The sequence below is a fragment of the Polypterus senegalus genome, chromosome 14, assembly GCF_016835505.1.
Source record: "Polypterus senegalus isolate Bchr_013 chromosome 14, ASM1683550v1, whole genome shotgun sequence".
Lineage (NCBI taxonomy): Eukaryota > Metazoa > Chordata > Cladistia > Polypteriformes > Polypteridae > Polypterus > Polypterus senegalus.
Window position 1 is genome coordinate 145,159,502 of NC_053167.1, and position 12,999 is coordinate 145,172,500.

The 12,999-nt window shown below is 50.2% G+C and overlaps 1 protein-coding gene across 3 annotated transcripts; it reads right to left on the bottom strand.

The window, feature by feature from the left end:
• Nucleotides 1-1,821: 1,821 nt before the first annotated feature.
• On the bottom strand, nt 1,822-12,999 carry LOC120514365. Of its 3 annotated transcripts, XM_039734684.1 has the most exons (4): nt 12,656-12,999; nt 9,535-9,661; nt 8,945-9,136; nt 1,822-8,002 (listed from the first exon to the last, which is right to left on the bottom strand). In XM_039734684.1, the coding sequence occupies exon 4, from the start codon at nt 7,987-7,989 to the stop codon at nt 6,457-6,459; it is 1,533 nt and encodes a 510-aa protein (XP_039590618.1). In that variant the 5' UTR covers nt 7,990-8,002; nt 8,945-9,136; nt 9,535-9,661; nt 12,656-12,999; the 3' UTR covers nt 1,822-6,456. The 3 variants fall into 3 exon arrangements, with proteins under 3 accessions (XP_039590618.1, XP_039590619.1, XP_039590617.1); XM_039734685.1 differs by lacking the exon at nt 9,535-9,661; XM_039734683.1 differs by lacking the exons at nt 8,945-9,136; nt 9,535-9,661.

Here is a 12,999-nt window from a genome sequence, read left to right on the forward strand (position 1 = left end):
CTAAATTGTCCCTCGGGTGTGTGTGTGTGCCCTGTGGTGGGCTGGCGCCCTGCCCGGGGTTTGTTTCCTGCCTGTGTTGGAGGGGATTGGCTCCAGCAGACCCCCCTGTGACCCTGTGTTAGGATATGGCGGGTTGGCTAATGGATGGATAAAATCAAATTTCTTTTCTCCGTAACTTCCTGTCAAAGCCAATTAATGCGAGCTGAGGTGCTGCTGAGGTGCGACGTCTTCAAGGCAGGAGTGTTGAAAATGCGGACCCTGTGGGGAAGGCGTAATGCACACCCCTGCTGCTTTAGGTCTCACCAACTCTTCATCATCTCCTCATCATCTCCTCGTGCGTTTCGTTCACGAAGCGTAACCAACAGGGTGTCCTGATCAGCTCAAGCCGGACTTTCACAGGAGATTTCGGAGTCATTTTGGTGTCCCTCTGTCACATTTGGACCTGCAGCCTTTCCCAGCAAGCATCGATTGCAAGGCAGCAACAACACAACAAAAAGAACGAATGTTTGAAGGCCAAAGTCACACCTCAGTGGGCTTTAAGTGGTCCTGGTTCATCCACAGTCCCCCAGAATTGACTCCCTAGAAGGACAAGACAAAAACTCCCAACAAACGTTACCGGAAGAAATCTTGGGAAGGGGAATTGAAAGAGAGACCCAGAGGGGACGCCAGGCCATCCCCAGGTGGACTCACACACACACACACACACACATTCACTAAGGTCAGTTTAGCAGCACCAGCTCAGCTGACCTGCAGCTCTTATGGACTGTGAGTAGAAACACCCAGAGGTGCAGGGAGGACATGCCAACTCCGTGCCCCGGGCACTCAGGGTGCGAACCTCGGCCTCCTCCCCTGTGCTGATGATCTGCTTAGACTTTTGCAGATTTATTTTTCTTCTTCTTCCAGTTCCACATTTTTCCTGCTATAACTTCATTCACGTCTTCTTTCCAAGTCTTTTCTTCTCATATTAGACATCTGAACAATCTTCTTACACATTCTTGACATAAAACACACACACACACACACACACACACACATCCTGAGCCCTCAAGATGACACACACACACATTCCACCACTAGCGGGGTCTCCTAAACATAAGAGGGTCTGCTCAGGACCCCCAGTAAAGACGCTGTGTATAAATCTTGGATATCTTCTTAAACCAAAGAGGAGACATTTTATGTTTTGCTAAGCGTTACACAAAACCAACTGCAATCCGTGAATTCAGAGTTCTGTTAACTTGACGTTTCTTATTCAGTGCACACAACACACATATTAGTTTCCAGCAATAGATTTCACAGTTTGAATGTTAAAGAGTTCTACTGTAATGCTGTTAACATTTCACGCCCCAATGATGCCCATTTTATGTGGCACAGTGAATTCTTTTACCATTTAAACCCCTCCGATCCCTCACACAATTTATCAGATGACGATGCCCACCTCTCCCACTCAAACGAGGCATCCATCACCCACTGACTATTCTTCTTCACTTGCTTAACACCCCCTGCCATGGTGCGTGCCAGTGTTTCTTGGTTGAGTCCCGTGCACGTTTATGGATTAACATCGAGGAATTCCCACCCAATATGAACCTCGAGTAAGTCCTGCCAGCCTTCTCTTCTCATGTAAGCTGCAAACAATCATTTCACACAAAGCGGCCCGTGTGCGGGCACAAGTGGCACAACAGCAAGCAGGGGCAGACACGAGAGGCCATCAGGAGTGGGTACAGAAGGCACAACCATACTCACACCGTGGAAGACATTTACCGGCACCCCCACCAGGTACCCTGTTTTCTCTTGGCGATGGAGGCAATAAAACTCAGGCAGGAGGAAGCGTCAGTCAGTCTTCTTTATTTTCTACAGTCTTGAACAGGAGGTGACACTCATACAGGAGCACAAGCACCAGGCTAACACGTGTGACAAAGGAGCACCTGGCACGGCGCCGTATGTATGCACTCCATTGGTCAGATCGCAGTTCCAAGGGCCGTTAACACCAGGGGTTACATTTAGTAGCTAACATGACGTGGCGGAGCATTGACACCTTAAATGGTCACAAGTGACCGGGACCACCAGGCTGACTGGCAGTCCGGTGTTAAGGCACGTCCTGAACCCTCAGCGTGGGCACAGCTTGTCCTTCTGGTCCTGCCAGTCGGTCAGCAGGAAGCTTAGTGTAACCTCAACGCCAGAAGCTGTTTGCCCGCTTTAAACGCCGACCTCTTTCTTAACTTGATTTCTTCTGAAGCCTTTGCTGTTTCTGCTATTTTAGGTAATGAAGTCACTCAGCTGACGTTTAGCTCAGCAAAATACGAAAATCGCACCTCAGCTCACAAGAGTAAGGGACTCAGCCCAGACCCACTACACCCACATCACACACTAGGTGCCCACCGAACCAGGGTTCAAGTTCACAGCACACAATCAGTGACTTGCAGGTTTGTGCGACGGGGGGGCATCCAGCGGGCACAGGCCACCACCTGTGACAAGGGGAGCGGAGGTGTGGGCAGCCATGCGGAGGGCACTTAAACAGAATTTCATGGCTACCCCTCTGCCTGCCCCTTCTCTGGCTGACCACACACACACAGACAGGTGTAGGGGGAACCAACAGCAGGCTTCCCCCAGAACAAAGACGGGCACCTCGAGGGCTCAAACAAGGGCCCTTTAAATCCAACCAGAGGATTTCTTTCAGACGGGTCCGCTTCACATCAGCAGTCCTTGCCGCCCTTCTTGTGTGAAGCTTTGGCCGATCAGGGCACAGAACCACCCGTCTACTAAAGTGGTGTCGGCCAGTCCTCGACCGCCTTATAAATCGAGACAGAAGTCGAATCTTCTCCCCTTCAACACCTCGGAACCTGAAATCCAAGGTGGGAGAAAAGAGCCCACCTTTATCAACTTCCTCTCCTTTTTCTTTTTTACGGACGGCAGACGCCCGCCATCTGTGGCTCATGTGAGGAACTACACAAAGCAAAGGCGCATAAAATAAAGAGAAGGACGAGATCAGCCACACGAGGAAAAGAGCAGAGCGACTGGAGGATCTAAAGTCCCGCAGATGAGCAAACCTTAAAATGTCAGACAAAGAAGAACGAGTCAACATTCATCTTCTTGAACAAGAAAACCTGTGATTGCGAGAAACTCGTAAATACCAAGACATCGGCGTGAAGAGAGCAGGAGAGGCCTGCCGAGTGGTGCAGATTTAGCTACCCGGGCGTCGAGTGACGTCACAATCGGGACCGTAGACGCGCGTTTCTTTGCCCTCTTAATGTTTTATTCTGCCGCTTGCACAGGAGACGTGGAAAGTCAGCGGCTGATCCACAGGACTGACGCACCCCTTGTGCTACTGTGGGCCACCACAGCGCAGGACTTGGCGACTTCCACATCTCCTCTGACACGGTGCTCAGGGGGCTGACATCTTTCTGACACCGTGCCGTTTAGCCACACAGCTACTGTCTGACTACAGTGAGCCTTCAGGTGACCACAGCATATCATGGCGGTTCGGTCATCTGGCGCCGTATCGTGCATCACTTCCACTAGCTGTGTTAACGTCTGATGGCCGATTCACACCGTCGCCACTATCACTCCGTTCGAGCAATGGCTCAATTTCAGTTTACACGCCATGCTCTTTTAAGGCTCCGCCCCACTCATGAATATTGAGGATTTCCCATAAAGGGACATACACAAAGCTTCTGTGTTGTTGTTATTTTATCCACTAGATGGCAGCAGAACACTGTCCTAACAGTATAAGGCGGTTCATGACACGGCACCCTGAGTCTGACTCGGGTCTAACCAGATTTACGTCAAATTCTGAGCCCGAGTCTCACCAGGGTTAACGCCAAGGAGGTTAATGGAGTGTTCACATTCACTCCCCACAACTTAAAGATGAGCCACAAAGCTTCATCTGTCACAAAACCTGCTGGATGGGCCCAACTTTTCCTGGTTTCTCTCAACTCCCTAATAACAGGAGTCGACCCTTCGGACTCCTGCGAGGAATTCATCAGCACATTGCATACACGACGGTAGACCAGCTACCCTAGAATTACAAATTTGCAAAGGGTCTTTCAAATCCCACTCCAGGGGATATTAAATGAGAAAAGAAAGAGAAAATCGATCGTCAGACCCTCAGACAGGGAAGGTTGGAGGCTTCAGCCTTCCCAATTTTTTCCCTAAGAAAAGAAGCAGCGCTGCAATGGTGCAAAGACTCGTCCAGCCGGACTCCACGGAGGTCATGAGGGCAAAGGCAAGTCGAGTTGCGGCAACAGAACTGTAGGAGAAAACCCCATTTGCTCGGTTCATCTCAGCACTCGTTGTACGGCCAGACGTATGTGGAGACCCCTTCAGATAACGCAGTTCTTTGTTAACAGGTGCGTCGACACAAACTCATAGCCACACAATCTCCATTGGCAGACATCGGCCCATACCGAAGGGCTCGGGGACTTTAAACATGGCACTGCCACAGAAGGAATTTAATCACCGCCAAGAACCAGGCAGGAGAAAGTCTGCCATCTGTCTTTAACTCTGTTCGTTTAAAAGAAGAGAAACCCCAAGTTCACTAACTCTCCCGTGAACAAAGGGCGCGGACCCTCATTTAGACACTCGACTCTACGTAACAGATTTGCATATCTCAGTTAAAATGTAACAGAATAACAAGGCAGCCTGATCATCAATTCATCTACTTACTCACACACTCTAAAGAAGGACAAGTCGACTGCTTGACCCTTACACTCCGCTGTCACTCACTTCAAGGATCAGGACACGCGAACGCCCGACAGCCTCAGATGGCGCCACCCCAGGTCATCCAATAGAGTGCACAGCCGGAAAACGTTCCCAGGAAAACGGACACACTCACAGGGAGAAGACACACACCCTACGAGAGACCTGCAGGGACACAGGAGAACATACCAACTCTGCACAGACACATGCAAACTTGACCCTTCATGTCCGACTGCCAGTGCTAACCACTGTGCCACCGTGCTGCAGCTCCTCCCTAATAACTCATAAAACAATATCAATGTCCGATACCTGCCAGTGACACACACACACACACACACACACACACACACTCCCCTGTAGCAGTTTCAGTCCCCTTCGTAGGCCTCAAACTCAGGCGCTATTCTCTTTATCTCCTTCATTCCCACACAGGACGTCCCTCGGGCAGGCGCCACTGTTGGCCTTTCAGCTGCCAGCCTTGAATTCTACACATGAAGCTGATTGCCTGCTTGTTTTCCAGGGCTGCGCCTACCGTGTCCTTGGCCTTCAACTCCCACTTTTCTGAAGTTCTGAACTTTCCTACGGCTTTTAATCATTTAACTCTTTAGCTCCCAGAGTCCAGCATCTGCTCACTCAGAGTGGTGAAGTGGGTACGCAGGGCCTGTCCTCGGTGGTGTCGCCCACAGCAGAGTGCCAACCCCTCCCTGAAGTAACATCAGCACGACGGGTGTCATGAAGTGGGTTTCCATGACCGAGCCTTAGACCACCATGCCATGTGCAGCGCACAGAAGCACACTGTCTGCCATTGGAGCAGCGCCCACATGTGGAGGGGGATAATGGCAGGGTATGGCTGAGCCCCCTTGGTTCCAATGAGGGTCCCATCAATGCTACATTTTTGACCACTCTGTGGTACCAGTGTGTTTTCTGTTCCATCCTGACTGCACCCCTGTGGTCCACTCAAGTGGCTCAACCCTAGTGAGCACCTTTGGGGTGATGAAGGTGAGGTCTTCCGGTCCAGCAGCAGCATCTGACCTCACAAGTGGGCACAGATTCCCCCAGACAGACTCCAAACACTTGTGGAAAGCCATCTCAGAAGAGTGGAGGTTGTAAGAGCTGCGGCTCCATGTTGAGGTCCATGGCTTTGGGATGGGATGGGATGGGAAGCTCATTCAGGTGTGATGGTCAGGTGTCCGTATGGTGGAAGTTGGAGGTCCAGGAAGCTTCAGGCAGAGCGCTCTTCTTCTCGTCACTTAGCGTGTTAAGGGTTGTTCCAAGTTTGGACCATCAGGTGTGCAGGAAATGTGGCCAGCGAGTTTACACAGCAAGTTAAGGGTTTGGACTGTAAACCTCTCGGTCTTGGGTTCAAATCCCACTACTGACACCATGTGAGCCTGAGCAGGTCACTTCAGCTCCAATTGGAATTATCTGAATGGTTCTCAGCTGTTGTAAGCTGCCATATAAGTAAAGGTTGAGAGATCAGAGAGGAGGAATGGAGGTTCTGCTGGTGAGGCGCCTCAAATGACTCCCAAGAGGTGTGCCATGTGGTTGTCCTCCCACCCTGATAAGAGCCACTTGTTCACCCATTAATGGAGCTTCGGGCGGTGGGGACAACTAGAAATCAGAAACTCTTCTCGTTCAGTTCAACATTCACTACTGGGACAGGAAATGGAGGAGGAAGAGGAGGAGGAAGAGAAGAAGACTCCAGAGATGGAGCAGCAGCAGCTAATGTGGCATTTGGCAAAGACTGATTTACTGCGAATTCTGCCACTACTCCGTTTTTCCACCTGCGAAAGGGCAATTCCGCCTGAAATGACCCGGCTGGCCACACCCGTGACATTTAAAAGAGATTTGGCAATATGGAGGTGGTTGTTCTGCTTGATGGCACAGTGTAGGCCGCGGTGGCAGCTGCTGCGCTTGACTCCATTTTGCATTAGCCTTGGCTTTGTCTCTTCCTCCGCTGTGGCTCTGTCTCTTCAAACACTGGTTGGCGGCCCCCTGATTAAAAGCACCCCCATTCGTGGTCTCTTTGGCCGCGTTCACCTTCTCCTTCTCCATCCAGATTTGCACCCGCCTGATCAGTTTATTGGGTGGGTCGTCCTCAAAGCAGGGGTCCTGCTGGGCTAATATCTTAATACTGGGCGGCAGCCCGTTAACAAAGTTGGCATTAATGAGGGACTCCATGTTATCGGCCCACTGCAGCCCCGAATGCAGCAGGAAGGTCTTCTTGCAGCGGTCCCAGAAGTTGTAGAGCCCCTCTCCGTCTCTCAGATGGACGTTGCTGGCCGCGCTCCAGTTGATTTTGTGTGGGTATCTAATCAGTAAGGTCGTCTGGAGTGCCAACCAGTCCCGTTCCTGGAAGGGCAGCGTTGGGGTGTTTGGCCAGCTGCTCCCATTCTTGTCCCCGTCTGCCATAGCTGACCTCCTCACTGCCAGCCATTCGGATTCCCCCAAGACCCCCCTCATGACTTGCTCGACGTCTCCTATGGTCAAGTCATAGGACGCCCGCAAGGCTTCGATCTCCTGCACAAATTTGTGATGGTTGTCTGCGGGCTTCGGAACGTTCCGGATAATCGTGTAGACTTCAAAGGAAGACCACGGCTTGGGATGATCAGTCTTTACACCGTCAGCCTTCTGTATTAAAGGGGCTTCAAGAGACTGGGGGTCATCATCCCTCGGCAGGGCCGAATAAATGTCTTCATCATCTGGTCCTTGGGCTGGGGGCTGATGGAGGGGATGTTGTTGTGACACAATCACACTTTGGGGTCCGGCAGGGCTGGTGGTTGGGGTGGCTGCAGCCTGAAGGAGTGGACTGAGCCCCAGTTGTAGTCCCACCACAGACACGGGCCTCGCATCTCCTGGAGTTAGTGGTCTTTTGGGGTCCAGGGCGTGCAGCCCTCCTGTTTTAGCTAAGCACTGAGCCCCCTTAGGTAATGCCGCACTCTCATCTTCAGGTGGCATACACCCCTCGTCCATAGCGTCTAATTTCTCTTGCACCGCGTCGCGTATTCTGTTTCTTTCTCGCTTCTGCCTTTGCTTCATCTCCATCTTCAACGCGTTCAACACTTCATCCTCTTTTCCCTCCTGCAGCTTGTCCAACAAAAACCTCCACGCTTCCAATCCAAAAGCCCCTTCAGTGGGCAGCGGCACATTCTTAACTTGCCTCGTAGCACCTGCGGTCAAACTGTGCCATCCATCAGGGGCTTTATTCACTTTGTTAGTCTGGCCACATCTATAAAACATGAAAGGTGCTGGAGATTTGTCATCATAGTTCCTACCTGAGGTGGGCGCACTTGAGTCCATCGTCACAGAGCTTCTGAAAATACAAAAATCAAAAAGAATAAGCAAGCGAGCTGCCCACCGGCCCACCCCACCTGCTTCCCGACCACTCCACACATTTCTATGGGGCCCCAACACCCTGAGCCTTGCACCCTCATTTTAACAGGACTGTGACACACTAAGCCACTGAGAAAAGAGATGGGCCTCAAACCCTGAAGACAAGTCTGATGGTGGACATGAGGAAAGTGGAGAGGGTGAGCAGCTTTAAATACCTGGGCGTCTACGTCAGTCAGGACCTCACTTGGACACTAAACACCACACAGCTGGTCAAGAGGGCTCAACAGCGGCTGGACTTTCTGAGGAGGCTGAGGACACTTGGTATGTCGACTAAGGTCCTCTGTAACTTCTACAGCTGCATTGTTGAGAGCATCTTGACCAGCTGCATCACCGTGTGGTATGGCAACACTACTCCTATGGACCACAAACACCTGCTGAGAAGATCACCAGGACCCCACTGCCCTCTCTGAAGAGTCCGCAGGAGACCCCAACACAAACTGTCCACACTTGTACCCTCAGGCAGGAGGTGCAGACGTGTGAGATGCAGGACTTCAGGCTAAAGAACTCTCTCTCTGTCTCTCTGTCTCTCCCAAGGCCATTAGACTCCTGAATACCTGGCTGGAGTTTATAACCGAGGGCACCTCATTCTATCGACCGCACACAACTGGATTGGACTTGTGCGTCACACACCTACCTGCACGTCACACTTTACACTTTGATTCTCTTTTTATACTTCATGCTGCCTCTGCTACTTATTATTTATGTTCATCTTTAGACGTTCGTTTTCTCATTTGGTGTGGACAACAAAGAAAGAATTTCATTGTACAGGGAAACGCGTTTCCTTACTGCGCACATGACAATAAACTTGAACTTGACTCCTCCACTTCTCTAACAAAAGAAACAATAGCAGGGCGGCACTCACCACAGCGTGGAGAGACGATGGAGACCACGAGGTCCAGCGGGGGGCTTTGGCAGGAAAATCCCAACTGAGCGATCAGCTGAAGCTCTTCGAAGGGCCCCCTTATTGAAGGAGCTCGGCACCGTCACCTCGGCAGGGCTCAGGCTGGACTGGCAAGGGGCCGACCCTCATTTACATATGAGGTGGGCAGACATCCTATGACATGAAGCCTAATTAGCATAAACGTCAGCCAAACAGCAATTCCTGGTCAGCACCTTCCTGTAGCACAGCATGCTAGGAGATCAAATTACAAGTCCTGCTGAACGCCACAGCTTGGCCTTGAGCTTCACTTGGAGCAGACAGCACACACTCACTGGGGGTCTTGTGCCATGCTGTGCACTCACTGGCGGTCTTGTGCCATGCTGTACACTCTCTGGGGGTCTTGTGCCATGCTACACATTCACTGGGGGTCTGGTGCCATGCTGTGCACTCACTGGGGTCTTGTGCCATGCTGTGCACTCACTGGGGGTCTTGTGCCATGCAGTACACTCTCTGGGGGGTCTTGTGCCATGCTGTACACTCTCTGGGGGTCTCATACCATGCTGTTCACTCACCGGGGGTCTTGTGTTAAGACAGGAGTCGTTAATCAGACAAGCCTTTATTCGGGCACAGGTGACTACGTGGATTCATGCATTGCAAGGCCGAAGAGTAAAGTTCCCCTGCAGTCACATCATGACTTCCCTTTAAAAGTGAGAATGGGAACCAGAACTGGGAGTCAAGAATAGAAAGGAAAGCACTGGTGAGCTCAATAAGAGAAAACCACACAGCAGAGAGAACCGTGGACTAGGGAATCCATTCCCAGTAATTTGGGAATCCCGCATGTCATTCCCAAGAATTCCGGGCGCCCAGGGATGACACAGTGCAGGGACATCTCACTTGTGAACGGTTTTAGAACGACCGACACTCATTTTTAATAAAACTACTGCAATATGTTGACACCAATAAAAGACTAACCTTATCTACAAGCAGTTCATATACGTACATGTTACTGTATCGAGTTCAGGGGTGCCCACACTTTTTTGGCTTGCCAGCTACTTTTAAAATTAAATGATTGAAATGATCTACCTACATTAAAAATGCTATATATATATACAGTATATATATATATACACATAGCATAGTTTTACTGTCAAATAATGCAAAGAGTACGCGGCACGTGTTTCGCCCTTTACGTTGCGCCACAGCGTGTGGTTCGTTTATTTGACAGCATGAAGATCGGTGTAATTACATTCATGGCGTTCGTAGTCTGAATCACAATCTGAATGACCAGTGTGTTATTAGAAATGAGATCTCAGACTGGCCGCCCTGCATGTCAATCAAGTAGAGGATATAAGACAGACTAACGTTTAAAAAAAATGCAACGCGATCTACCCGATCAGGTACTGATACACTTGTTCTAAACATCGCCCGCGCTTGCCGTTGCTGTGAAACCGCCATTTCAGCTGTTACGGATGATGGCAAGTTTCTTGGCACAGATAATGCCAATGCAACAGACTGACGCATTGCAATTTCAAGTTGCAGTTCAAAGCTGCTGCCTGCCAGACGTCAATGAAGTCGGCCCCATCCTGGCATTCGTGAGCTGCTGAGTGCAGACTCCTCCCAGTCCACTGTGCTCGGTCTTAATGGGAGCTGGGAGACTGACGACTGCTGCTGGTTGACTGAATCAATCTGAAAACACTACACGGTGGGCCACTTCATTATTTTCAACTATAACTCTGCTATTTCTTCATCAATTTTTACACGCTATACTGTATATGCGAGCTTGGCCGTTCACGGTTTCCCGGGAATGCAGGAATGAAAAATGTCCGGGACTCCCGGGAGCCCAGGAATGGATTCCCTATCGTGGACGCATTCGAGACTATAGGAGTCTTAGGGTGTAGAGAAGCATTGATTCCTCGGAGGTCCTGAACGGACCACCACAAGCCATCTGCTTATCTAACTGGAAGAATAGGCGAGTTCACTGGGAGTACTGGGCCGGAATATCAGCACCCCGCTTAGCTAAGACAGCACAAACAACAGTAACACCGGCCACGGCCTCAGGTGACAGAGGATATTGTGGGTGATGTGGACAGAAGGATGACTTTGGGAGAATGACCAGGGGTTCAACATGAGCTATTCGGCCATTTCTCCCATGTGCCCAGAGAGATGAGGGGAGCGGATTTAGCAATGGAGACGTGGGACGGATCACTCAAGAAGAAAGGCAGTCGTTGTGGCGTGAGGGAGCCTGCTGCTCCAGCCATTTCTGCTGAGATGTCACAGTTCATTAGGCAAAGAGTCCGAGAGGCCGACTTCGTCAACATGCAGTCCAGTGAAAAGGTTTTGAACACTGAGATCCAAGAGGATCCTGGGACAGCAGAGATGGACAACCCAGGCAGCATAGGAGCAGGTAATGGTGGTGGTCAGCGCAAGGGTGGGCGGTGTGCTGTTCTGAGGTGACCCCCACTGCCCTGTTTCATAACTGAGATACAAAGGCACAGGCGGGCCATCGAGTCTCTCGTCCTAACAGGGCATGGAGGGCTGAGTGGGACTCAATGGCACAACGCGACACTAGGAAATGAAGCTCGAATGGGAACAGGTGAAGAGAAAGAGAGAACACGCGGCTGCCCGGAGGCAATACAAGTTATCTCTGTAAAGCCTAAAATCACACAAGGAGTGTCACAGCGGGCATCACTACACAGAACACAGAACAGAACACAAGTCATCCTCAATACAGTATATTACAAGTACAGAGCAGAATTGAACAGGAGATGACATCCCATAATACGATTTGGAATTGTTCAGAGTCCTGGAGACCTGGCCCATCAAGCTGCCTCCCCCTATTGGCCAATCCACGGCTGAGTCAGCCAGTCCGATGAAAGGACCCCTCTGCTTTTTAGTGCATTTATAACTAAAGTTAATAAAATCCTTCCATCCATCCAACCCGCTCTATCCTAAGCACAGGGTCACGGGGGTCTGCCGGAGCCAATCCCAGCCAACCCAGGGCGCAAGGCAGGAAACAAACCCCGGGCGGGGCGCCAACCCACCGCAGTAAATAAAATCGTTTTACTTAAATAATAATAATAATTTATTTTATTTTTTACTTTTTAGTTTTTGAGTACTTTACAAATGAGTTTTCTTTAATCATTTTTCATGAACGGCAAAGTTTCTTTAAAAGTATCACATCATATATCTGCTTTGCGGCATTATTTGAATATTTAAAACAATGATTTTCTTTTCTGCTCGGGCTCTTATGAGATTAGCGCTCGGTCGCTGCGCAAAAAAAAAGAAAAAAATCTCGAGGACAGAACGGCAAACGTACGGCAGTCCCGCCTCGCGGTGCTCATCGCGGAGTAGCCGAGTCAAGTGGGCCCGCGGGTTTACCGACTCCGCTCCCCGATGACGCGAGCCTCCCTCTTCCGCTCCGATATCGCACTCGAGTCTCGCTCCGCCATTGTTGTGTGTGCGTAACCATTGATTACGGCGAAATGTGTTACGTAATTGCATCGGTTTTGACGGATTATTGTGTTGTCATCGATGCTGAGCACGTCTGCAAAATGTGAGGAAATTCGCTTCGCCAAAAGTGGGTTTAAAATCATTTTAACTCAGAGAGACAGACAGACAGGCAGGCAGACAGACAGACAGAGGAGTCAAGTTCAGAAAATAATAATTCAGTTAATAAAAACCGCTCGTGCTCACCGGTGGCCGGACTCGTTCCTGTCTGTAATCGCACCTTCACTCGGGTTCTTCTTTCTTTCTTTCTTTTTTTTAATATTCTCTCCCCCTTACTTATCGAGCGAGCAAAAATGGTTTGTCGGAGCTTTCGCTCTTTATTGTGTAAAGCAGACATCCGTTGCTTTTTGCGGACGTGTCCGACAGACAGAGTTGAGACCCTTAAAGCAGAAGTCCGCTTTGTCTTATTTGTGGTGTTTGTCACCGTCGCGGGTCAGCTGACCGGGTCACCCTGTCTAATGACGGCAGCAAAGCGCTTTTAGTCCTTGGTAGCCTGTAAGCTCTTCGTTTTGTTTCTCAAAGTTTACGAT